Genomic DNA, 26510 nt, shown 5'->3' on the forward strand with positions numbered 1-26510 from the left:
TGCTTAAATCTCATTATGTCTCAATTAATAACACTGAGGGGTTTTGGCCAGATCCTGGGTCTAGAAACAGGTGAACAGAAGGTAAAATGGTTCAGAGAGTCAAAAGGCCGGTGCTCAACAGTTGATTTACATTTGCATGGCTCTCAGCAACTTTATTTAAATACGAAAACCTCTCCCACGCCCAAGGGGAGGGGGGTGATAGGGGAACGCGGACACACAGCGTTTTTGGCCATTCTTGGCAGTGCTCTACAATTTTCCACTCTGACAAAAGCCTCTTGCCGATAACCCTCAATCTCCATGAGCACGGCAGAACTAGGTGTCAATAGCTGTCGAAAATTCCACTTTTCGTCCTGTGCACATCAGTAAATTATAAAATACTTCTCTAAGTTTCTAAGTCATTTTTTTTTATAGAAGAAGTCATTTCTGTTATGTCAAAACCAACTATTTGGTGTTTGATTAAAATTGTCATCTTTGTTAAAACGTCAGCAGACTTTATATTTATGACTGCTCCTCTTAACCAATGTAATCCATCAAATAAAGACTTATTCAATTTTCTTGAAGCCTTAGTGAGGTTAAATATATTCAGCCTTTTTCCATTCGCTCCTCAGTCATATTATCTTTCTTGCCTGCATGTTCAGAGTACGACTTGGAGCCCTGTGAGGATCCCGGTGTGCCGGCATTCAGCAGGAGGATGGGATTTCGATTTGGAGTCGGTGACTCGCTTGCCTTCTCTTGTTTCCACGGCTACAGACTTGAGGGAGACAGTAAGATCACTTGTCTCGGAGGTGGCAGGAGAGTGTGGAGCAACACACTGCCGAGGTGTATAGGTAAGGCGATGGAGACAAAACACAGACTTGTAATTTATTTGTGGAAGTTCTACACAAACACTGAGAGAACTTTTTAATACATTTTTTCCTTCTTTTCATAAACTTATATAAATTAAATTCACAAGCATAGGTGTCATTTTCAGTTTATGCAGCAGTGAAGTGATATGGTCTTGTGCGACGGGTAGATGATGAGGTAAAAGTTTCAAATTGCCTCCTGTACTGCATGAATATGGAGGTAAAGTATCAGCATTTTCTGGGTTGTAAATTTGACAGTATTTTACTGCGAACACGGTGGTAATTTACTGTTATGTGACTGGTGGACTGTTGGTTTTATTTGCCAGGATTATTCTGTTAGCAGGTTGTAATTTGCTGGAATTTGATGGCTATCAGTGTTTCTCAGGATGCTGCTGGTAATTTATGAGAGTCTGGCTGGGGGCTGCTGGAAATTTCCGAGCCCCAGAGAGAGTGGACTGAAAATGCTATGATAGCATTATCTGTCAAGAGATCAGGTCTGACTAAGAGGAAGCGAAGTACCAGCAGCAACTGGCAACAACACATCGTTCATCTTTTGCTTTGTCCTTCTCCTTATTACTTCTTCTTGTTCTCTGTATTTGGGCAGTTTTCTGGTAGATAATTAGAATATTGGATGTTTTAAAGGAGGAGTTAAATCTTCAGGGGGTTTTTTGCCACCACCATCCTTGTTTAATATAGTTTCAAATAATGTTTCTATCTTCTTCTGAAATGATTTCTCCTTCTTTTCACTCTTACAAGCTTCTTTGCATCAACTTCTAATTCTTCTAATTCCCTCTATGTGGTTGTGATTTAACTTTAAAACTAATTTATGAGAAACAAAAGCCGTATACCAACTCTGTTCTTCCGTTGTAACAAAAGTGCTTTGTGTTTTATATTTATTTATACTAGTTTTTTTATATATATTCTTCACCAACTGCATCACTTTTGGGTTTCTCATGACTTCCTTGTTCTTCTTAGAGGTAACTGAAAACTTGTTAAACCTTTTCTATTTTCTGGTTTCCTCATTTACATAAGATAAAACTTTTTTTTTTGTTGTTGCTGAAATTACCAGTTATTTAATTCATTAACTTTAATCAACAGATAATCTAAAAGATAATTCTGTATAATTTTAACATTTTTAACACACCATTCTTGCCCTACTTTTACGCAAAGTTTTGCTTTTAATGTCTTTATGACTTATGTAGGTTTTTTTTTAAATTAAATTATCTTCAGTACTTTAAATATAACAAGGATGATCATATTTTTGTAATTATTTTGGATCTTATAATCTGTATTTTGTTTAAATCTGGACTGTAGATTTTATTAATTAATTTCTTGGTATGTCACAACTACAAACTATATTGTGTGATGATTGCAGTGTTTCTCAATTGCAGGGACCACTGCCCTGCATGTTTTAGGTGTTTAGGTGACTTGAATAAGTAGGTGATTAACATGTTTCTGCAGCTCTTGATTGCATGCAGAGGAGCTCATGCCATCATTTGAATCAGGTGTTGTAGAACAGAAAAGCATCTAAAGCATTCAGGGCATTGGTTACTGAGGAAACCCATTAAGAAACACTGGATTATTGTGTTGACCAATAGCCAAGGAAATAGTAGAATGTCAGTATGAAGAGAAAATGGAAAGGTACCTAGTTTCTACCATTTGTTTCAGATAAATCTCAAAAGTGCGGCTTATCCTCCTAAAGCTGATCCTTTCAAGACGTCTCGAATAATATTTAAATCTTGCTGCTGATTTTCATGTTTGGATTTTTACTGGGCCATTGTAACACATGAATATGTTCTAATCTACAATTGTCATGATAGATCTATTTGTATGTTTGGAGTTGTTGTTCTGTTGAAAGGTGAACCTCCACCCAGTCTTTTGCAGTTTTTGTCCCTATAAAGCTTGTGGCAGCTGCAAAACGGGCTTTTTGTTGCTTTTTTTCACCATTAGCTTTTTTTTTTTTTTTTGCCACCCTTCCATAAATGTGAGATTTGTGAGGAGCACGGCCAATATTTTCCTTGTAAAAAGCTTCTCCCACCTGAGATGTGGACCTTTGCAGCTCCAATAGAATTACCATGGAGCTGCTGCCCTGGTTATTACTCACCTTTCCAGTCAGACTTGGTTGGTTTCCAATTATGCTAGCCTGGTAAAAACCAGCCTTGTGTTCTACATTTTGCTTTGTACAGAGAGTCTGGACCCTCAGCTATTGAGAAATGAGGCCTGGACTCTACTGAAGATTTAATTTGTACCCAATTGCTAACGTTTGGCCGTGACGACTGTAATGCGCCAGTTTGACCCTATGAGGCTTACTGGAGACAATTGTAGTTTTTGGACAATTTGTTGAACAGCTTAATGCTAGAACAGTTTTTGTAACGCTTAACCCTGTTTTAAAATTCTTCACAATTTTATCCCTGATGTGCCTGGTGTGCATTAGTCTGATGCTGTTTAAACACTGCTGTTCACAGAACAGCTGTATTAATACTGAGGGGGAAAAAAAGATGGCACACAGGTGGACTCTATATACGCTGTCTGAAATCAATTGGTTGCACTAGATCTGATTTAGGGGTAGCTGAGTGATTACATATGCATTTCAAATTTGTAATTGTGCAAATGTAATTAGACTGTGCCAATTAAAATTATGCATCAGTATGAGTTGGTAATCGCAAACAATACATTGAAGTTTGTTACTGGAACATAACATATCCCAGGAAGAGGTGCAAGTACATTTTAAAGTCACTGTATCCTTGATATGCATTATACACTAATCATTCTTTTTCATGTGGAAGTGAGATATGCATGGACAATGATGGATAATTATACAGAATTGATGTAATTTCTTTTTTTTTCCTTTTTTTTTAACCCACACTGTTTCCTCTTTGCTTTTCTCCCCTGCTGCAGCCGAGTGTGGAGCTTCCACGCTAGGACCAGAAGGTGTTCTACTCTCTCCAAATTTTCCCTCCAGCTACGATAACAACCATGAGTGCATCTACCGCATCACTACTGAAAAGGGCAAAGGAATCAGGCTGAAAGCTGAGCGCTTCTCTTTGCAAGATGGAGACTATCTAAAGGTATGCTTAGTCTTTCTCCCTCTCTTCCTCTCTTGCTCTCTCTAGCTCTCTGTTTGTCTCTTACAAACACCCAGACACGTGTGTCAGTATGAACTTCCCCCAGGTGGAAAATCCATAAATGTTTAATTTATTTAGGGATCTATGCCCACACATGCACACACAAAAGGTGAATGTGCAAGATTATATCATCCAGATGCGTGTTCTTGCAGTATAATATGAAATATAAGCTTTTTTCCTGTTCAGTTTATGCTTCAGCATAACTGTTGTGTGATTAGCTAGTGTAAAATTAAAGAATATTTCATATGGTAGTTGCCTAGTATGCATGACATGACACTCCGACAAGCGAGGACAAATCAGATATTTTTGGCAGGTTGTAAAAATCTATGGATTATGCAGTAAAACTCTATTTTCATTAGTCCATTAATGAGCATATTCCAGCCATGTGAACCTATGCTTACAGGAACTGTGTAAAAAAAACAAGACTGGAAGTAAAACACATATTGCAGTAAGGGCTTTGAATTCCTAGAGCAGTATTATATCTAAATTGTATTATCAAGGTTTGCTCTACCTTTTAAATGTATTGAATATTTGTGTGCAGAGGAACAAACATTCCTGCTGAGGGTTATTAACAATGTTCTCTATTAGTGTTGATAGTTGTGCTTCTGCAGAAGCTGAAAGGGAACAAATCAGCCTCCTCTAACTCTTGGGAGAATTACTGCTGTATTTGAGGGCTGGCCTTGGCTTTTATACACTTTCATTTGTTGCAGCTTGTGGTATCTGTAAGTAAAACGAGGAGCCATAACTCACAAGAATACCAAGCGATCGTATAAAAGGATCTTAAAGGTGTATTCACGATAAAACAAAAGTGTAACGTGTCTTGGGGTATAATCTCGGGAGGGCTGGGTGATGTAGTTAGATAGACTTTCTGGAAATTGTTTTAAAATATGATGTGTGTGTGAGAGTGTTTCTTACACGAGGTGAGATTTAAGTAATTTTACCACCTGTTAAAGACCAACCTATCTATACATCAAAACCCCAGAGCTCTGTTTACAAAGATGCAAACACTTTACTGTGTTTACATCTAAAATTAAATACCTGTGACTGAACCATCTGCACTTATCATCAGACATCACAATTGTGTGGTGTAATCATAGTAGTTATTTTGGCATTTAAGTACATCGTTGTGGTAAAAACAGTATGCAATGTTTCAAGTCTATGGTTAAGTCATTATAAAGGGATGATAATCTCTTTTTCGACCACATTCTAAACGATCAAAACAAAACTAAAATGCACAAAATTACCGATTCCAGCATGTTAAAATGTATTAAACAAAACTAAAGGCAAATTTTAAAAAATCGCTTGCCAAAAATTCAGCATGCCAAGGTTGAACATCTTGTATCGTTACTTTTAGTAGCAGTAACGCTGAGTAATTATTTTCTGGCATATTAACATTTGTTAATATGCTGCTTTCAAGGTCCTATCACAGCAGCTCAACTGTGTTAAGGTCTAAACTTTCATTGGGTTCTTGCCACATATTGGTTCTTTTGTTTTTCACCTTTTCTGCTGCACACTTTCTGGTCTACTTGGACTCATTTTTACGGTTAATATAGGTGTTTATGTTTCAAACCAGCAAACTGACAAACACCTTACTTTGTATTTGTGTTCTTACTTGGTAATAACCGTGTAATGAAATACATTTTACTAACAACACCTAACTGCCACTTTTCATCTTCAATCCCTAAATCAGTCTTGATTCAGTCTTGACAGAGTCTTACGTTGTTTTTATTCACAATGTGCCTTAGCACTATGAGTGAGGGCCTGGTTAGTTGGTATGTGGTGAGAGTTTGTTGTTAGTCTTAGGCTGAGAGCATCAGTTGAGTTTGTCTGTGGTTAGGTTGTATTAGCAGAGTTCTCCCTGACTTTTAGAGCGGCTTAATGCCATTGTAAAAGCTGAAGATGTCCCCAGAGGGAAAGGTATAAAACAGAAATAAAAGTTAATAAAAATAACAATTTCCTAGAGGAGAAGAAAGGGTGACACTGAGATGGTTAACAGACACAAATAAGCCTAAATGCTATCAATAACTTAGACATTTAAAGAAAACCATGACAAGAAACGTACAAATCTTCTCTCCACATATATGCCAAAACTCTCAGTTTATAACAATAGCACGTAGCATTCAGTTTGTACAAATTGCTGCCGTAACAGTGGATTTATTATTTTTTTTAACATAAGTTAAAAAGAAATTGATATTGAAAAGTCAGATTAATACAAAGATGCACTTTTAGAATTGTCTAATGAAAAAAACTATACATATCAGTGCCTAATTTAATGAATCCTGGTTTAGTCATGTCATTCTTTACACATAATGCTAAAGTGTAACTTTTTTCCATAGTTTATTGTAAACAGCTTTTTTTTTGCTTTTGGTTGTAATGCAAGGTCATAACTAAGCATCAGAGGAGAATTTGCCCAGCTTTCAGTTTTGATGAGATATTGCGTTTTTGAAGCTGTCTTACTGGATGTACAATGTATTGTTTTTTTAATGCCTTTTGCTCTGGCTGGATGAAGATATGTTTATAGATTATGCCGCTGTCTTTAGGTGCTGTCTACTCCTATTGCCTATACATACATATTTCATGAATCAAGACAAACATAGACTCCAAAGCAAAAAGCTGCCTCTTGAATTGTTAGCAGACTTCTCACTCTTACTCAAAAAATGTGGTTTTTAGTGTGATAAATAATTACATTTGTGATGAACTGAACAAAATATACAAACTGCAGTGATTCTGTAAGAATGCAAAATTTAACGAGGACACACTTTTTCCCTCTAGTTTAGTTAATTAGGGTGACCGTTGAGTGCCAATAACTTTCTAATGTTCTAAATTGAACTCAACATCATAAATTGATTCTACATATACAGAAACTGAAATTTCTTGTTTCAACCTGCCTAGTTTAAGCCATGGCCCATCGCCATTTAATGCCTCTGCCCACTTACCTGTCCTCTTGCCACCGTTAATGAAGATCCCAAGAGCTCCCAAAGAGCTGACGAGTGAATTGATTAGAGTAAGTCTTTCATCCTGTTTCACCTTACCTAAACTTACTCGTTGGGTTTTCTGACATAATGCAGTATTTTCTATTAGTCTTGTTGTAATTTGAAAAGTTCTTCCTTTTAACTGGTTCACATCTTATCTTTCTGTTTGAAAGGTAAGTTCAGTGTTAAAGAGTTGGTATGTGATTCTATCACCGTTTTCTGTGGAGTCCCTCCAGGTTCTATTTTAGGACAGTCCTGTTTCTGATTTCCCCACTGTCTCGGTCAAACTTAAAAGCAGATTTAATAACGTGTCTTACCATATTTATCTATCTGTTTCTTTATTTAGTGGAATGTGGGTTGTAAAAAAAAAAAAAAGGTGGTCACAAATAAATTCTTTACTTGAGAAATATTCCTAAACTTAGAAGGTTAGTGAAAGTGCATGCACTAGAGATGACTATTTATACTTTTATTCCTTCTTGTTTAGATAATCACAACTACCTATTTACCTGTCTTAACAAAAAGCTTAATAATAAGTTAACTTTCTAAATGGCACAACAATCTGCATAAGGATGACTAACTGAGCTGACAAAAGACATCCTTGATTTGAGAGTTTCATCTTTGCGTGCTTTTAGAGTTCACTTCAAAATATTGCTGTTAACCTTCACGACTTTGCAGAGTCAAGTTCTTAATTACATTTTTGGCTTGTTAAGGAACTAAACATCAGTTGAGAAGTTCAGGTCAGCTAACCAGAGAATGCTGATTGTTCCTTAGAAGTGTTTTAAAGCGTCTGGAGATAGCTCCTTTAAAACAGCGACATGTGAATAATGGAATGCCCTTGTCTTATTTTTGAGTTGTATTGACAATTTTTATTCAAAAAGTGTTCTTAGAATTGTAAAAAGTACTTTTATTCTGTGTGCTGCTTTTGATTTTCATCATTTAATTTTTTATCTTTATGCTATTGTTATATTCTACTCTGAAAAAGCTTGTTATATTCCATTGTGAAGGACTTAGTGAAAAGTGTTGTATTCATGAAGTTTGGCTGACATGCAAAACATGGTTAGATTGTGCAGAAAATTAATCTTTTTTTTTTTTACCTTTTTTTTGCAACAGTTTTTAATCTTTATGAGGACGTAATGGGAACAAACAAGTGTTAAAAAGATATATGCCTTGATTTTAACAAATAGAAATGTTATTAGCTTTGAAAAAAAAAAATATCCAGTGGAATTGTGGAATTAAATTACATTCACTAAGATTTAGTTTTTATTAATTTATCTTTTAAACTAAGTTTCTGTTGTTATTTACCAGAACATATATTATGTTTTTCTTTTCTTTCACTGGAAAATGACAGTTTAAAATAAAAACAGGGAAATCTTTATTTAGGCTAGCAATTAGCTTGGTGATCCTCAGGCTAGCAGTAATGCAGCTAACTCCCATCATCGCCGGCGAAAACGCCGAACACAGATCATTTGTTTGACAGCTCCAGGCAAAAGCTTAAGGCAAAAACCTCCTTGAGCATATGAACCAGCTCATTAATTCTTCTTGCTATTGGCTAAGGTTTTAGCCTGACACCGTCAAAGAAATCGCTTACCCAGCTGAATTTAACCCAAAATGTCAACTAAGTTAATGTGGTCAATTACTCGACCGCATTAACTTGGATTTACTTGACCTCTGCAGAAAAATAAAAAGATAAGTTGAATGGAAAAAAAAAAGAAAACAAAAAAAACAACTAAACAAGGATGTGGAGGAATTGTTACGAAAATAGCGGTGGCAGGAGAACATGCAAGGGGGGAGTCAGACAGACAGAGAGAGGAGGGGTGGCAGATGGTGACATGTTGATTTATGAGCTGCAGGGCTTTTCATTAACCATACTGAGTTTTATAGAAACAGGGGGAAGAAGAGAGAAAGAGCAACAGAGGAAAGCAAAATACAAAAATTGGGCAGGCACTGAGAGGGAAACCTGAGGGAGAGGAACGTGTAAGGGAAAATGAAATTTAGCAGAGTAAGGCTGCAGATACTGTCATGCCATTTCATACTGTCCTTCTCCATATTTGTGCTTTCCATCACCGCCGCACACTCAAACAGGCTGTATCTACATGCAGCGTTGTCTCCTCTGACTGGCAGCACTTGTAAAGATAGAACACTACATCACCTTTGCCCATTTCCTTGGCATTCCTGCCACCTGCAGACCTGTCACCATCCATCTGTGAAAATGTCACAGGCTGCCAAATATAAGCTTGAGCAGTTCAAGCACGAACAATTCACCTTTTCTTTAACAGCCTTGATATGGCAATAAACAGTGTTGCACAATGAAGTACTTAAAGCTTTAACATTTTCCACTAAAAGTTTCAAAACTAATTCCCCCAAAGTGCATCCAACATTATTTGCCAGTAAATCACCATTTTAATCACTGAATGTTGATTTCAGATCTCAAATTTCCAAAAACATCCCTGATATTAATCGTCATGATTCCTTTAGTGCATTAAAGACATTTTTAAAGAGAAAATAGAATATGTTCCTAAAAACATAGTAATACATTAGTTAACAATTAAAATTCACATGATTGTAAAAAATAAATAAATAAATAAATAGGCCTCTGAAATACTTCTTGGCAGTGTTTGAGAATGTTACAGCTTCACTCTCTGGATCTTCTTGTTTTGCAATGCTAATGGTCTCCAGCTGGTGTGTTATTGCTGTTTTTATTATTGCAATATCACAGGTGTATGGTTATATTCTAATCATTTGGACATAAGGATTTAGATTGTGGGGGGAAAGTGAAGCAGTAAAAAAATTGGTGATTTCATATTGTTTAGAAATGAAGTTGACATATAGCCAATCAACAAAGAGTAAACTGTTGGCAGAGCCACTGTATGTTGTTTTGGTCCAGGAATTACATTTTACTATGCTGTTTTTGGTTTTGATATATCATAAACAGTAATGTGCACCTTCACAAAACTTTACACACTGAGTTGTTGAACTGTGGATTTTAGAAATGATTTTCACAAAAAACTAGAAAACAAAACAAAAAAACACAAATAGAAATAGAAAAAAAAATCACTTTTTACTACAGCTTTCGAGGTCTTTGATATTCAAGTGTACTTTGAATTGGCTTTGCTGAAAATGTGCTATGTAAATAAAATTACCTTACCTTACTCTGTAGGGTATTCCACAGCTACTGGACAGGAACTAAACTCTAAGGGTTTGCGGTGACCACAATAAATGCAGAGCACTGTCATATGCTGGTTTTCATTAGGTCTTATGGCATGGGAGAGTTTCACAGAGTGCGTCAGAAGAAAGTGCCTGAGGGGATGTACAAACCTGTCTGTTAGATGCCAGATGCTGCATCGTAGTATGTGGCATTAGTAGCCCTGGAGGTTTGCACAGTGTGACTTATCAAAGCCTGGTGTTTGTGCTCAAGGGAACCATCAGTATGGCAGGTCAGCAATTTTTTGGGGGGGGATTGGCAACATATAGCGAGGAAACTTTGTAAGATGACTAGAGCCTGAATCATGAATAAAATTCCATGTTACTGTTTTCATGTGAAAGTTATTGTAGCAATGTAATTGGTTTGAAACCCTTTGAATAATGGTGTCCATTCTGAAGAAGCTCGTTGCTCAAATAAGTCTACACAAACTGAAACATTTCCATGTTGCTTATTAATTTTTATTAAGCAGCTGTTTTCTGCAAGAACACAACATCCACTTATAGACTATTGATGGAGTTTTAAAAACAATTTCAAAAATGATGAAGAAATAATTACAAAGACCCTAACAAACATTGCTCAGACTAGACCTTATAAAATTAAGCATTTTATAAATGAACAGTAATCATGTGATTGGTTTTAACGTAATTTAAAAAGTGAAATGTTAACATAAGTCAAATAAATTCATATACGACTCGTGCGTCTGTATAATTTTGATTTAAGAAGTTACTCTGATAGCAGAATAATAATTGCATGGATTAGAATTGTTGAGCCTTGAACTTTCAAAAGTCTGAATTTGTTCCTTAACCCCAAATTCTTTTATCATCTGGTAGGTGTGCAGCCCAAATTACCCCCCTGTCAAAGACTAATGTGAAAGGCATGTAATCCAACTCCTTATGTTGTCAGTCATGCATTAAAATGCTGGTCAGGTACTTTGTTCTGCTTTAATTCTTTTGTTATGTCAAAGCTGGATGCTATAAATACCACAACTGGAGTCTAGAGAGAGCAAAGCTTTGTTCTCTTTTAAGGGGGTTTGTGGTGTTCTGATGAACTCACATATATGGAGGTAAATAAGTTGGCAAACAGACAATCTCAGACATTCTGTAAAAATACACTTTATGCTGTGAAAGTTAATGTTTTTGAAATTTCCATGAAATCTCAGTACCTTTGTTTCAAGCCAAGACTGATTTTATATCCTATAGTTAGAGAAAGGTCACAAGAACCTTTTTTTTAGAGATATAGCACTGTTATTACTGCTAATGATCATTACTTAAAAACTAGTTGTTGAATGACATGTGTAGACTTGTGTAAGGTATTTTTCAGTTATCTTTTACTCTTACTTATTTTCACTGCAGCAAACAAACAGCCATGGAAGGTGCCTGGTAGATTTAACATGCAGTGTGCTCTGATGCAAAGCTAAGCAAAATGACTCAAACTCATGTTTTATTAATGTGGCTCAACACCGTTACTGTGTTTTGATTGACAGGTGTATGATGGAGAGAATACCACATCCCGTCTTCTTGGCAACTTTACACTTGATGGAATGATGGGTCGTGTCATCAACAGTACGTCCAATCACTTATGGCTGGAGTTCAACAGCAATGCCTCTGGAACGGACCAGGGCTTCCGCCTTACTTACACAAGTGAGTTAATGCCATGCTCTTGTCCTGTTTTCCATAAATTAGGTGAAGCGCTATAATTTTTTTAAATTGACGTAACAGAAATAGGTTATGATTGACATGGTTTGCATTTTTGTTTTTCACATAAGCAGTTTTTACATTTTTATTACTCCACAAAAATACCCTTTCCTAAGCTCTTACGGGCTAATTTTTTGCAACTACAACCATTTTTTTATTGAAATTCAGAAAGATAAGGTTGTTACGTTACCCTCTTCCTAGATCCTGCATCTGTTTTGTGTGTCAGTCAGGTAAATTTTATGTTGATGACTAGACCTGGTCACATCCCCTACATGTTAATTTTAGAACATTGCATAGTTTTTCTTTTAATATAACAAGTAAACTGAGGCAAACGGTTGGTTTCCCGCTCTATTTCAGTTTTCTAATTTAACAGGCATTGAAAGAGGAAATTAGGACATAAATGCTTTAAACAGGCTCTCATTCTGGCTCACAAACACACACATACACACACTCATTTAAATGGCTTTAAAGAGAACCTGTTAAAAACTTCAGAGCAGCCGTTGTATAAGTCAAAGAGGCTATTAAAGGAGCATTTATCTGCGAGTCATTTAAAGAAGGTGAGGATGACACATCTGGAGTGGTGGAGCAGCTGAACGAGCGAGACAAACAAATGAGGGTAAATGGTATATGGATATTATAGGTGCTCTGTAAGTCAGTAAAACCATTAAACTACCCTCAATCTGTAAGACATTATACTAAAAAAGGTGACATGTTCCTCAGAGTTTTTGCTTTTAACCGAGGAGATGGAGCATGGATAAGAATGATTGATAGATTAGGGTTAAAACATACAGAAGGAGAGAGAAACAAGAAGGTTCATGAACATCTAATGTTAAAGGATGTCTTAATGTAGCAATAAGAAATGACTGAACATCTATACAAGACAATAACAAGAAAGGTTAACGGAAGTGAAATGCATCTGTTTAATGGATAAAGGAACAGATTGACATTTACAGACATCCTGCTCAAGCTCATGTAAATTTAAAGTAAAAGTTTCTTGTGTAAGAGTTTCCATTGAAGAGTTTGTTTGCGTCATTGCCTTTTTGCATAACTGGTGAGCAAAAGCTTTAAAAAAAAAATCTAGTTTTGATTCATATCTTAGGCATTTTAGCTCTGTATAAATAGCTCGGAAAACAATCTGTCTTTGTGAGTTTTGGATGGGTGTGGGTGTGAACACTTCTGAGTACATTTACATTTTGAAACGTTAAAAATGGGCATATAAGTAGAACACCGTAACATTTTTAAGCACTTTTAGTACTTCTGTTTCTCTCCAAGAATTTATGGTATTTAACAACAGATCAGTTGTTCTTTATGTGTGTCTCACTTCTCCCTCTTTTGTCCCTTTGCATATGTGTTTTTTTTTTTCTTTTTTTTTAGGTTTTGATCTGGTTCGCTGTGAGGAGCCTGGAGTTCCCAGTTATGGGTATAAAACCCAGGACGATGGGCATTATGCCAATACGTTCGTCCTGTACTCCTGCAACCCAGGGTACACCCTGCATGGCAGCAGTACGCTTACCTGTCTGAGTGGTGATAGGCGTGTCTGGGACAAGCCACTGCCTTCCTGTATCGGTTAGTATGCAAGCAAACGTGTAGATGTCATTGCATAAATAATTCAGTCCAACAAAAGTTTAATTTTTAACCTCTGGGCAGTTTTTGTGTAGTTTAACAATAAATGAAGTGAGGACGTTTGACAGTAACTAGATTCAGTTTGTAGGCTGCAGCACAATGACTCAAAGACAGTGAGTAGGCAAATATGTGAGTCAACACAGGCAAATACTTTGAAAAGAGCTTATGGGGACTGATTCAACACTGTGGCAAATATTTGTAATGGTACTACTACAACTCCTTTGCATAAAAATGTCTCTCTCTGCTTCATCTGTAAACACAAAGTTATCTGTTTTTTGACAATAAATGTTTCAGCAGTCAATATTTGGTCCCCTGTTGATGGTATAAAGTTAGCTCTCTTCCAAAGAAATGTCTGACAGTGTCATTGTATGGTGATGTTATTCTCAAGTAAAAACAAAATAATCTGACATCCAGAAAAAAAAAATACACAATGTAAAAATAAATATATAATTTACATGCAGTCTACTTAACGTGAATTGATATTTGTTCATGGAATCCTTGTTGGTAATTAGACTTTTCTAGAAAAGTGTCTTGTAAAAGTTTTTAAACCTGATGAATTATTTCATATTTTGTTATACGATCACAAATTTTTAATTGAGTTTTTTGTAATGCTGGTTTTGAATATGATGACCCAACACCAAGTAGTGCACAATCATGAAGTGGGAAGAAAATGGATACATGGCCGTCAATGTCTTTTAAGAAGTTTTGAATTTGGATATACAGTATCTTCAGGTCCCCTGAGTGAAAACACTGAGAACCACCATTATACCTACAAGTTGTTCAGGGTTTTACTCTCCAAATTTTACGCATATAGATTGAAACATTTTGCTGTTTATTCTTTGTATAAAAAGCTCCACACAGCATGATTCTGTCGTGGTCAGGATTTACAGCAGAGATGATATTTTAAGAGTATTGTGCAATGTTAGCTAACATGCTATTTTCCACGTAGGTCTGGGCTCATCTGGCTGTAACTGCAATGCCTCCGATATGGGTTTATGGTAAACTGCAGACAGAAAACATGCATCTCTAAAAAAAAAATTAACTTTTCACAAAATAATTTTAAAAAGTTATATTGTGCTTCTAAATGTAAATCCATGTTTAGTCAAAGTTGCTTGTTCTTCCTTAGCTTGATGGACAGACATATCTTGGCAGGTATAGATCTTATTACAAACAATGGTATTTGAAGTTTTGGCTGCAGAATATCCAGTTAGATCCCATGTCACTGACTAATTGCCATTTCTGTCCAGCATTTTGTAAATTGAATTCGGTTTCTAACAGAATTTCTAGTCCCTCAAGTAAAGTACTAGCAAAAATGTGTGTCTGCTTTGTCCAGAAGTACTTTTACTTTTTGCATTTTTGTAGAAAAACAATTTTCTGGAAGAATGTCTGCCATACCAGATAGATGCAGGGACATTGCACAAAGCAAACCTTGTGCCAATACACCTGTGCTTTGTGGGGTGGGACCCAGCCTGATACAGTTGCTAATGGCAACAAGAAGAACGTGTGCATCTGTTTATGAGTGAACTGAATGCATTTGGATGACAATGGATTTTGGCTTTTTATGGAATGTGATTAAAACTGTTTTTCTCACTCAGTTATCGTTAATTTCAGGTGCTTTATCCCTATCTTACTTTAGCTAATCCAACAACCAATACTTAATGGCTTAACCTGGAATAATCTATTGCCTTAGCTCCCACTCCATTGTTCTGTTTGTTTTCCCTCCTGTCTGACTGTTTCCATCTATGTCTGTCTTATTGTCTCCCACATCTGAGCATATTAGCATAGAGATCATGAAATGGCCTTGCCCCAGGCTCTTGCTCTGCTGCCTCTCTCTTTTTATTGCCTACATGTAGTCAACAGACTCTTTTACGTTTGTTGGCCTCTTTTCTACCATGGTTGTTTGCCCCTGTTTATAGCTCATCCGATCTTCTCTACAAACCGGTCAGGTGTGACACCATGACCATTTTCAAGTGAAGATTTCATTGGTATTGAGTGATTGTTAGATGGCTGGGTCAGAGAATCTCCAATATTTTTTTGGCCTCTGAGGTGTTTGCGATCTGCAGTGGTTCACACCAACAAACAAACAAGGTCCGCTGTAGCTCACATTGCTGAAGAAGTTAATCTAGACGGAGCTGCATAGCTGCAGACCAGTTAGTGTGAACATGTCCACCACCAAAAGCGACCTGGATCATGGAATAGAATACAATCTTTTTATGAAACCTTTACTCCCTGATGGGTGTAGTCTTTTTCAGCAAGATAATGCCACAAAGTAAAGAATAGCTCAGAAATCTTTTGAAGAGCACAGCAAAGAGTACGAGCTATTGACTTTATCTCCAAACTCAGATCTCAGTTCAGTAGAGCATCTGGAGGAACATATCTTGTCAATTGAGGCTCACAACTCACAGGACTTAAAAGATGGGGCCAACATCTGGTTCCAAAACACCAAAACACACTTTCAGGGGTTTCATTAAGTCAGTGCTTCAAAGTGTCAGGGCATCTACAGACACCAGTAGATGTGCATGCGGATGTGGTCGCTAACTCTTTCAAAATTTGATTTTTCAGTACTGGACCAGGATTAGTGGAGAGTTATCATCTGTAGATATCTGCACTTTTCCGTTTTATATGATAACCATCGTACCTGTTGTGTATTTAATCAACAGTGACTGAGACAAAAGCATATCTGACTGACAAGAGTCTATTCAGTTGTTTTTTGTCCTTTTGTGTCCTTGTTTTGATTTGCACATTTGACTGTGTATCTATTTACATCCTGCCCAAGGTAATCCAATGAAAGTAGGTTGTCATGGTGTTGTAGGTCATAGGGCAGTAAGATGCAAGTACACAGAACACAGATACATGAAGGCTGCTCTGTACTAAACGGTTTTCTTATCAGCAGGAATCTGCTGGCTCAATGAGCCACCAAGGATTCTGTGAACAATCACTATGATTTTGAATCTGCATACAGCCTTCCTGTATCTTCCCCCTTGCCTTTAGACTAAAAATAACCAAAGAATAAGATAAGACTCATGTCTCTCACTTGTGCTTGAAGCAGCATTTTTTTCCCTGACTTGTAAACAATATGGAATAATTCTTATGGGACGACAGGCCTCAACATTTTTCACTAACCTTGAAATACAAAACCAAGGTGGATCTAATGAATTAAGCATTTTTTTTAAAAATCTGATTACCATGTAATTCATTAAAATATGAACAGCCTGTTGTCAGTAAGGGATGGACATGATCAACAAAAGTAGTAAAGTATGCTGTTTTCTGTTTTGGGGCTGACAGAAGTGGCCCCACTATGGTTGGGCTGTAAAAATGTGTTTCTTGTTGTCTTTCTCTCAACTCAAGCCAGTCTGCTCGCTCAACTTTGACCTCTGACATATACAAGGAACTTTCTTCCACATAACCACCCTTAACTGGATATTTCTTGGTTTTGGACCGTTCTCTGTAAACTTTTCATGATGGTTGCACATGAAAATCTCAGTGGATCAGCAGTCTCTGAAACCACTCAAACCAGATCAAAGTTAATGTTCTTTTCATTACGATGTTCTTTTTTATCCTTAGAAATTGTCTTCACTGTATCCAGATGCCTACATTTTCTTGCTAAATGAGTTGCTAGCATGTGGTTGGCTTATTTGCTGTTTGCCATTTGTCAGAATTGGATAGAAAATTTGCAAACTCAAACACACTTGACACAGTTGTATTTTTCTGCTATTAAAGTATTGTTTATCTGCTTTACTTTAGAAATTTCTAGTTCAAAAAAAACAATCTTTCTTTGTGCTGTTCTTGTAGCGGAGTGTGGAGGTCACATAACTGGAGCAGTGTCTGGACGGATTCTTTCCCCTGGATACCCGGCTCCATATGACAACAACCTCCACTGTACCTGGACTATAGAGGCAGACACAGGCAAGACCATCAGGTGAATATAAAGCAGTTGTGTATGCTGTATCGCTCATCCTCATGCACAATTAAAACTAAAATTGAGGAAACTTGAAATAAAAAAAGCTGCTGACAGGTATGCGAACTCACATGCCTGCCAGGAGTGTTCTTAATTTCATTTTTGTTGAAATACTTTTTCCTCTTTGTGTTTTCTCAGCCTCCACTTCATTGTCTTTGACACTGAGGTCGGCCACGATATTCTGAGAGTTTGGGACGGTCCATCTGGCTCCTCAGACGGTGGGATCCTGTTGAAAGAGTGGTCTGGCCCAGCCTTGCCTGAAGATAGCCACTCGACTTTCAACATCCTCACTCTACAGTTTGATGCTGATTATTTTATCAGCAAACAAGGATTTTCTATACAGTTCTCTAGTAAGAAGCTTACATTAAGGTTGGACTCATCAAAATATGGCCTTGAATTCAACTGAAAATGTATCATGATCTGGTGAAATCACCGGTGTTTACCATCTGCTCGAATTGATGGCCTATATCTCTTCTCCATAAAGAAAAACCAATTACTGACTTAACAATTACATTACCTAATTAGCAAACTCAAGCAGCTTTAGGTTATCTTACAAGCCCCATTTACATTAGAAATATAATAGTTAATATAGCACTAATACAATATATAATAGGATTTCTGGAAAACCTCCAGCTAGAGAACCAAATGAGACACTTAATGTATCACCAGGAGACCCAGGCATGTTAAGTAGACTACTGAGGGGAGACCCCAGAGACCTGCGGTTCAATTTTGGATAGAACACATCCTTCTTAAAGCAAACTATGCTTTCAAATAAAGGAACTAGAAGATTTATTTTAGTATTCTGTAGAGTTTTTTGGTGAATCTGACACTTACCAGGTTTGGTGTGTGGTAAACTCCTGTAGTCTCACATACATTTCCGTTGGCCGGCACAACTTTGCTTAGTCTTTGTAAGCCTCTGTGTCATTTATTGTGAACAGTACTCTGATGCACAAGGCTGTCATTTGTAAAACACGGCATGAATATTTACACTCAGTACGTTTTATCTCTTGTTCCCCTCTGCGTTCCCCACATCCACCGCAAATTTAAAACAATAAATATTTACACACCCTGACATGGTAATCAAAGGACTGCTATTCCATTACTATGGTAATGATTCCTTATATTTACCTCCATGTTGATTTACTAAAGCATTGCACTTATTTAAATAGGCAAAGGTTTTTGGATTCAATTAATATTACAACCGACCTTCCCTACAGTTGTGTCCTGTCTTGTCTTCTGTGTACTATGATCATTAAACTGATGAAAGAAGTAAACTAGTGCAACTTGGATATACATTTTAAGATTTATTAAATAATTTTCAAGATGTAGGTTTGAATAAAGCAAAACAAGTTACTATTTGTGCAGTGATGGTGGATTGATATTGTTTGTTTTTTTTTGTAATCAATCCATGCTATTTTACTTGTTAGGTCTTCAAAAAATCTAGCCTGTGATAATATTGCAGTGTTACATAACATACTCTCTGGGGTTTGCATTTGCCCAAAAAGTCAATTTCTTGTGAAAGCTTTGCAGCATAAGAATACGTTTGACTGATATTTAGCAAATGATTGTAATAATAGACAACAAAGGGTAAGTAACTTATTGAAGGATATACAATTTACATCAAATTATGGTGTTAGTTTGTAGACATAGACTGCCACAAGAGTATTTCTGGATGATTATTGGTCTGAAACAAAATTTGAATGGGAAAAAAAATCAAAAATCCATAAAAATGATGTCTTAAATCAATTCTAACTCCATCTTCTTATATCTTCAAAAATTTTGGCCAAGTATTGTATCACATAAGCTGATGGTAATTGAACATAAGCTGAATAAACTTTATTTTGGAAATAAAGTTTGGAGAAACTCAAAAAAAAAAGGATCAGAAACAAACATCGTTTATGTAGCTGCTCCGAACCTGAGCGAACAGTGAACCACAAGTTTACCACCAGGCACAGAGGTACATGTCCAGATAAACTCATCACTTGCATGAAATGAGATGTTGATAGTCCATGTCTGGATGCAATGACGGTTAAAAAAAACAAACAAACAAAAAAAACAAACAAACGTGTAAAACGTGTCACATTTCATGTCATTTTCATACAAATACTTGATGAAAGCTACATCATGCAAATAATGTAGGTCAAATTTGATGAGAATATACCAGGTACCAATATTTATTATTATCTTTTTTTTTTAATTTGCAGCCACAACAGCGACATCCTGCAATGACCCGGGTATCCCCGTAAACGGTTCTCGATACGGAGACAGTAAAGAGCCCGGTGACAGCATGACCTTCCAGTGTGACCCCGGCTATCAACTGCAAGGCCAAGACACCATCACATGTGTACGAATGGATAACAGATTCTACTGGCAGCCAGATCCACCAACCTGCATGGGTAAGTCTAAAGCATACTGCAGATTATTACCCTAACTGACTTCATGAACATTCAAGATTAAAGAGTACTGCAATTATATCACAGATATGTGTAAAATCCATTCACACCAAGCAGAGAATTTCTTCTCTAGACAAGAAGGGAAGAAAGTTATGTGAGGAAAAAAAGTTCCTATTTTCTCCCTTCTTTTCTTTTTTTAATAACTGCATTTTTGATAATCAGAAACTTGAATATCAAAAACAAAGATAATCGGAATCAATACAGAATGCATCTTTCAAATTAATTAATTTAATTTATTAGGTGAAAAGCTATTTAAATGTAGTAAGTAGGAACATTGTGGTTAACTGAGTCTTTTCCAGTGCTTTGGAGGAATTTCAGCTCATCCTAATCAGAAACAGTCTGTTGAAAGATCCCAACAGAGATTTATTTAGATTTAAATCTTAACTTTGATTAGGCCACTCCAAATTCCAGTACAATGACTATGTTCCCAAAAGTCTTGGAGAGCATCTAATTTTCATTTTGACTTTGGAACTCATGGATTCCATTTTTCTCCATTTTTTCTTTATTGTTTAAACATTAACACTGAACCTAGTGGAAGGCGTGGGAGCTGTAGTTTTCCAGGAGTTTTCTGGGCTATTATGTCACCTCCTAAATAAGTGATCGAACTAATTTTGAGGTCATTTTTGAAGGCAGACCACTCATGGGAGGGTTCACTACTGTTCCATGTCTTCATTTGTGGATAACAGCACTCATTGTCGTTTGAAGGAGTCCCAAATCCTTAAGAATAGCTGTAACCAGAATATAGATTATTTTCTTTGTTTCTCATACGTTCTTTAAATTCTTTTGCTTGGGGTGTGATTTGTCGCTTTTTGAGCCCTTATGCTGGGCTTCATGCTGTCAGACAGATTCTATTTTACATGCTTATTTAATTTTTGCCTAGGTGGGAGAGGGAATCACAGACAAAATCCTCATTTTTGTTTACTCAGGCTGCTTTGTCTGATTTTAAAATTTATATGGCAATGTGAAAAATGCAGGACGGTAAAAGGGGGTAAATACTTTGTCAGGAGTGTAGCAAAACCTTACAAAATTACAGACAAAACATTCATTTTAAGATGGACCTGAGTCTATGAAGTGTAACTGCTGTCAATATAAGATTAAGTGACTGATATTTACAAACTTAAATGCAAAAAGGCATAAAAATGCACAGTTGTTTGATCATGTTAATATGCCATTGTTGAACTCCACAATATGTTTTGGCAGAGTGGAAATATTTACAACTTTCTAATTTAATGACATATAAAATAACTACAGCTAAACTCCTGTAAGAGGTGAGCAACAAGCAACCTGTGGAATGATGCTGTTGCACATACCGGTTGTTCTTAATTTAGAAATACATTGTCCTCTACCAGACTGGCAGGAGATTAAACCATCCAAGGGAAAGGTAAGAAGAATCTTTGACAATACTGAGAGCTTTCTTCTTAAATCTATCCTCTGAAATGGTCTCCAAAGACAGGATTGAGCCTTCAGTGACTCCCTCTGCCCTTGTCACCACACTTTGTAGAGGCTTTCTGTCATTAGCGCTGCGGTTGCAACACCAAGAAGTGATGTAGGCTGTCACAATGAATAGCACCCCAGTGAAAGGTGGTGAAGGGGCACGGAAATGCCTCCACCGCTGAAACTTCTTGACAAAATGTCTAGAGTTCAAACATCAGGTGAAAACTTTCATACTGCCATTAAAAAGATCAACAGCTCATATTTTTGTATCAGAACCGTAAAAAAATCTCCTTTTTCCTTTCTTAGTTGTTATTACCACCTTGCTGCTTTTGTGAAGCCCACTGAGCTCCAACATCCCCGCTCTACACTTTATACACAGGATTCTGCGGCAGTTTGTTTATCCAGTTCGATGTTTTAGTGTCTTACACCCCCTACAGCTTTTCCTAACACGTTTGAGTTTATTGGAAAGAGATTAACTCAACTAGAGATAAGAAATCTTAGCTTCAAAAACGTAGGACAAGCTGAGCTTGAGCTTAAAGCTAGAGCTTAAGACACATGTGTGCATGATTTTCCAGCATGCGCACATGTTGGGAAAAAAACAAACATGTATGTAAAAGAGAAGATAAAAACACACGCACGCACGCGCGCACACACACACACACACACACACGCATGTTTGTGTTGCTATCTTTGTGGGGACTTTCCATTGACTTCCATTCATTTCTACACCCTAAACCTTACCTTTACCCTTTTCCAAACCCTAACCATCACATACCTAACCCTAACCAAAACTCAATTCATACCTTAGTCCTAACTCTGACCCCTGACCCAAAAACAGGGTTTCCCCTTGTGGGGACCAGGCTCAGGTCCCCACGAGGAGCAATTGGTCCCCACAACGTAGTATATGTCAGGAAAATCGTCCCCACAAGGTATTACAAACAAACGCGCGCGCGCACACACACATACACACACACACACACACACACACACACACATATATATATATATATATATATATATATATATATATATATATATATATATATATGCAAAATGCTTTTTTGTAGGTTTCATAACTTGCTGCTGCACTGAGCTCACTTTTTATGCCAATGCAATCAGAGTAGGTAAATGCTAAGTCAACAGTGATTACCATAAATGTCCTGACCTTCTAAATTTTTTATCATTCAAAGTCAAGAGGGAAGTATGACATCATCCATAGTTAAGAATGCATCATGAGATGAGTAGCATCAGTAAGCCTGTTAAATGACCTGATCACCTGAGTCCTTGTAGCAAGGCAATATGCAAATTGTCTTATATCGCTCAGCCTCCTTTGCTTTTTTTTTCTTTTTGAGCTGGCGCACTAAGGGAAAGTCCTCTGGCACCACCGATGGAACAAGAGTTTGCTTTGTAACCTAGTAAAACAGAATGTGTCGGTTTAGAATGTGAACTAAATCTAAATTCATCTTTACTGCATCACTTGCCTTCATCGTCATCTCAGAAGGTTGAGTGCTTTCGTTTTGATTTCTCATAATTAGACGCATTACAAACTCCTAAAGGGGTAGCACTATATAAATGTAACCTTTTTTTTTTAATAGTTTTATACCATGTTCTAATGTTATTCCCTCTTCAACAAACATATGTGGAGTGTAAACAAAGGGCCGTCTATTTACCCAGAGCTCTTCCTTGGAGCTACATTCTCCTGTCGAGTTTCTGCCTCGCAGGGCCTCTCTCTCCACTTGCCTTCTCAGCTCCTCCAGACTAGCGGATTCAACAATTAGCAAACCCCTAGTGGAACTGCACATGTGCTGACTCTATTTTACGATCCACTTCTCAGTTCAGCGCTGATAAGAACATTGAATGGTGTAAAGAGAAGCATTGCGTGCTGAAGGAGGAGTGTTGGAAAGAGTATGAGCTTCTTAAAGAAACGGAGACCAATTTCGATGTATTAAATTACATAGTCAAATTTCCTTTTAAGTCATGTTTTACATATACATTTTTATAACAATTGAAAGTAAACATGGTTACATGATTGTGCTATAAAATGGCACTATGTGCCCTGAAAAATACACATTATTGCCTCTTCAAGCTCAGTTCTCCAATGTAGACTGTTTTTGTGCTGGTGTTCAGTCTGTCAGCAATTTGCAACTGTTAATACCCTTGTTTACCACTATTTCAATGATGATTATTTGTTTACACACGCCTGCCATCATGAAGACTCCTCGGCATGTTATAAACTTCTATTTCACATTAATAAATTGCTGCTTGAGTGCATCTTTTTGTCTCTCTTGACATTATCCTTTCCCTGCTCCACGGCTTAATGTGGAATCACAGCACTGCCAGGGGTGATTTTTCCCCCCACCCTAACTACCCGTAGCCCCACAGTCTGTAACTAAATCTCACCATCTGTCTCTCTCTTATGCTGTTTCACAATCTACAACCACCTGCAGAGGCAATATTTGTCTTCAAGGTGTGATTTTCTCTTCTTTAACAAACCTCTCCTGTACTGTATGCCTAACTCATTTCCTCTCTTTCTTCCTTGTGGGGAAAGTTAGTGGACAACCAGGGCTTATCATCTTGCCAAATAACAGAATTCAAGACTTTAATCATCTCTTTCTCTTTCTCCTACTATTCCGCATTTCTCCAGCGACCTGCGGGGGTAATGTCAGCGGTCCTTCCGGTGTGATTCTGTCTCCGAACTACCCGCAGCCTTACCCTCCTGGGAAAGAGTGCGACTGGAGAATCAGAGTCAATCCTGACTTTGTCATTGCCCTCATCTTCAAAAGGTAAGCTGACATTCTGCTGTGATTTCAAGTGTCAGTTATTTATTTTTTAGAACGTTTGGCGCTCCTTGTGTGTCTTTTTGGAGGGACTCTTCACAAAAAATCTCCGTAACCCCATTAATTTAGAAAATGTGAGATGTAGATGTAGACATAATGAGATGTAGAAGTTTTCCTAATATTTTACTTATTTCCTCAGACCACCACCTTTGCTTTACAGTTAAGTTCAACATTGTTCATGGTAGATTAAACTTATAGCCGTCTTTTAATCTCACCAACATTTTTCTACTTACTGGAGGTAACGTGAACATTTTGGAAAGGTCCAGCCAGAGTCCCAACTTGAATGCAGTAGACAATCAGCAGAGGAAGCTAAAGATCAGGGTGAAGGCAAAAAGACCTTCCAACCTGAAAGACATGCAGCTCACCAAGATATTGTCAAGACGCTTATTGAAACACACAGAAATCTGTTTGTCAATTACAATAAGACGTTCATTAATGTGACGGTAATTCTGTTTGTTTTCTTTAAGTATTGGAAGGGATTAAGATCCTGTTTTAGGTGCCATTTTTATAAAAAATCAAAACTACTAATGTTATCTTTGGAGATATTCATGTCTAATTTACTATTGGAAACAACCTTTTTGGTTGATTTAAAATAGTTTGAAATCTAAACCTGCCAAAGGTAGAAATAATTTTGGACTTGATCACAGTGATTTATTTATTCTTTTTAAAAAAAAAGTGAGGTAAGACCACTTGTAGTTGTAAATTAATACATGACCTTTTCACCTCTTAGGTGCCTCTGACAGGACTACTGTGCTCTTCTTGAGGCAAAATCCTGGCTCTGCTGGAATTATTTAAAGCTCTGGAGATTTAGCAAGTAAAGCATAATAACAGCAGCTTTGCTTAAAATTACTGACAAGTCAGATAGGTAATTCTGCAAATGATAGATTATATTTTTTTTTTTCCTGAATAGACCTCAGTTGATTTCTTTTCCTGCCTACCCATCTCCTGTACCCTTCTTTTAGGATTGTGAAATTGTTGTGGCTCTGTTTCATGTCTGCTGTAGTTCTTTCAGCAGACTACAAAGTATTTATTCCTGCATTGAAACTTCCTTTTCTTGCTTCAAAGCTAATGTTGTGCTGTATTTTTGGACATTTAACCACCAATAGTTTACAGGTTGTTGACTTAAGATTCATAATCAAAAGGGCAGAAGTGGAAAAACAAAAACTCACTTAAGAGTAAAAATGTTTTAGTAGAAATGCTACTCAAGTACTGGGTAATTGTTGTTTGTAGTATATGATTTAATTTTTACAAAATGATGGCCATCAGGTCGAGCAAAATAAGTCTTGTGGCAATTCTAGTTTTTCAGAAAATGGGCACAAAATAACAAATTTAGGCTGAAAAATCATTTCCAAATAAAATTATTTACTTTATTCAGTCAAAGTTGCTGTATCATCCATTTTCTTCCAGGATTTAGTTTTCCAGCCAATATTATCATCACAGAACTTTTATTTTAGATTTGTTGGTTTACAAGCTTTTGAAACCAACATTGCAGTGACAATGTATAGTTTTCACTGTAAATTCACTGAACTTCCACATGGCTTAACAAGCCCAGTAGATAGAAAACAACATTAAAGCCAAGATGCTGCCTTGTGCATAAACAATAAGTCTCACTTTCACGTAATCTGGAAGAGTTTCTGTCTGGGGGGTATTTTTGTTTTAAAATATGCTTGTTCTTAATTTAGTAAAGTAATTGGAGGTGGATAGAATAGCCAAACACTACAATTAATTTGGATTAAATTAGATTTCTCCAAAATAAATGTGCTCAAGTCGTAAAAAAGTAGAGTGCATTAAAACTACTCCTTGAAGAATGTTTTTTTAAAGGTTACTCAAAAAATGCATGCGATTAAATGTGACAAGTTAGTACCCACCTCTGCAAAAATGTCCGGCTCTATCCTAACCATTTTACTTCAAAAAAATTTCTAAATTGTTGTTCTTTTTTTATCCACTCTCTGATTTGGGGATCGGTTGTGTGTGAAATAAAATAAGATTTAGAACATGTCATGCAAAGATGAAAAAGATGATGGAATAAATGATGATTCAGTTTTTGTTTTGATTTTTATTTATTTTTTTTTATCTAAAGTCAATAAAAGAAAAGCATAACCAAAATACAGTGTGCTTAGAATACCAAAGCAAGGCTCTTTGGTTCATGAAAACAATCAGTGGTTTCTCTATAATTCCCAGTTTATCAGTATAGGAACACACAAAGCTACATAAAAGATTGAGGTGTGTATGAAGGTATATTAAGTAAACTTACAGATCATCCACTGAAGACATGAAAATAGCTTAAAGATCCACTGTTATGCTTCCTTAAACAAGCACAATAAATGTCTGGGCTACACAAAACTTGTTCATTACATTTAATACTCAAAA

The 26510-nt window shown here is 36.7% G+C and overlaps 1 protein-coding gene across 1 annotated transcript in view; it reads left to right on the top strand.

Annotated features, from left to right (window-relative positions):
- Positions 1–26510, top strand: part of LOC106957382 (CUB and sushi domain-containing protein 1) — a gene marked incomplete at its 5' end in the record, with an annotated part of 204511 nt that overhangs the window by 90032 nt on the left and 87969 nt on the right. The window contains 8 exons of the mRNA XM_015048702.1: positions 639–827; positions 3741–3910; positions 11625–11781; positions 13210–13401; positions 17251–17377; positions 17555–17766; positions 19621–19812; positions 23948–24086. Coding sequence (XP_014904188.1) covers positions 639–827; positions 3741–3910; positions 11625–11781; positions 13210–13401; positions 17251–17377; positions 17555–17766; positions 19621–19812; positions 23948–24086 — 1378 coding nt within the window. The remainder of the gene's footprint in view (positions 1–638; positions 828–3740; positions 3911–11624; positions 11782–13209; positions 13402–17250; positions 17378–17554; positions 17767–19620; positions 19813–23947; positions 24087–26510) is intronic.

The sequence above is a fragment of the Poecilia latipinna genome, unplaced genomic scaffold (genome assembly GCF_001443285.1).
Source record: "Poecilia latipinna isolate Pla-1442-1.1 unplaced genomic scaffold, P_latipinna-1.0 Scaffold899, whole genome shotgun sequence".
NCBI lineage: Eukaryota > Metazoa > Chordata > Actinopteri > Cyprinodontiformes > Poeciliidae > Poecilia > Poecilia latipinna.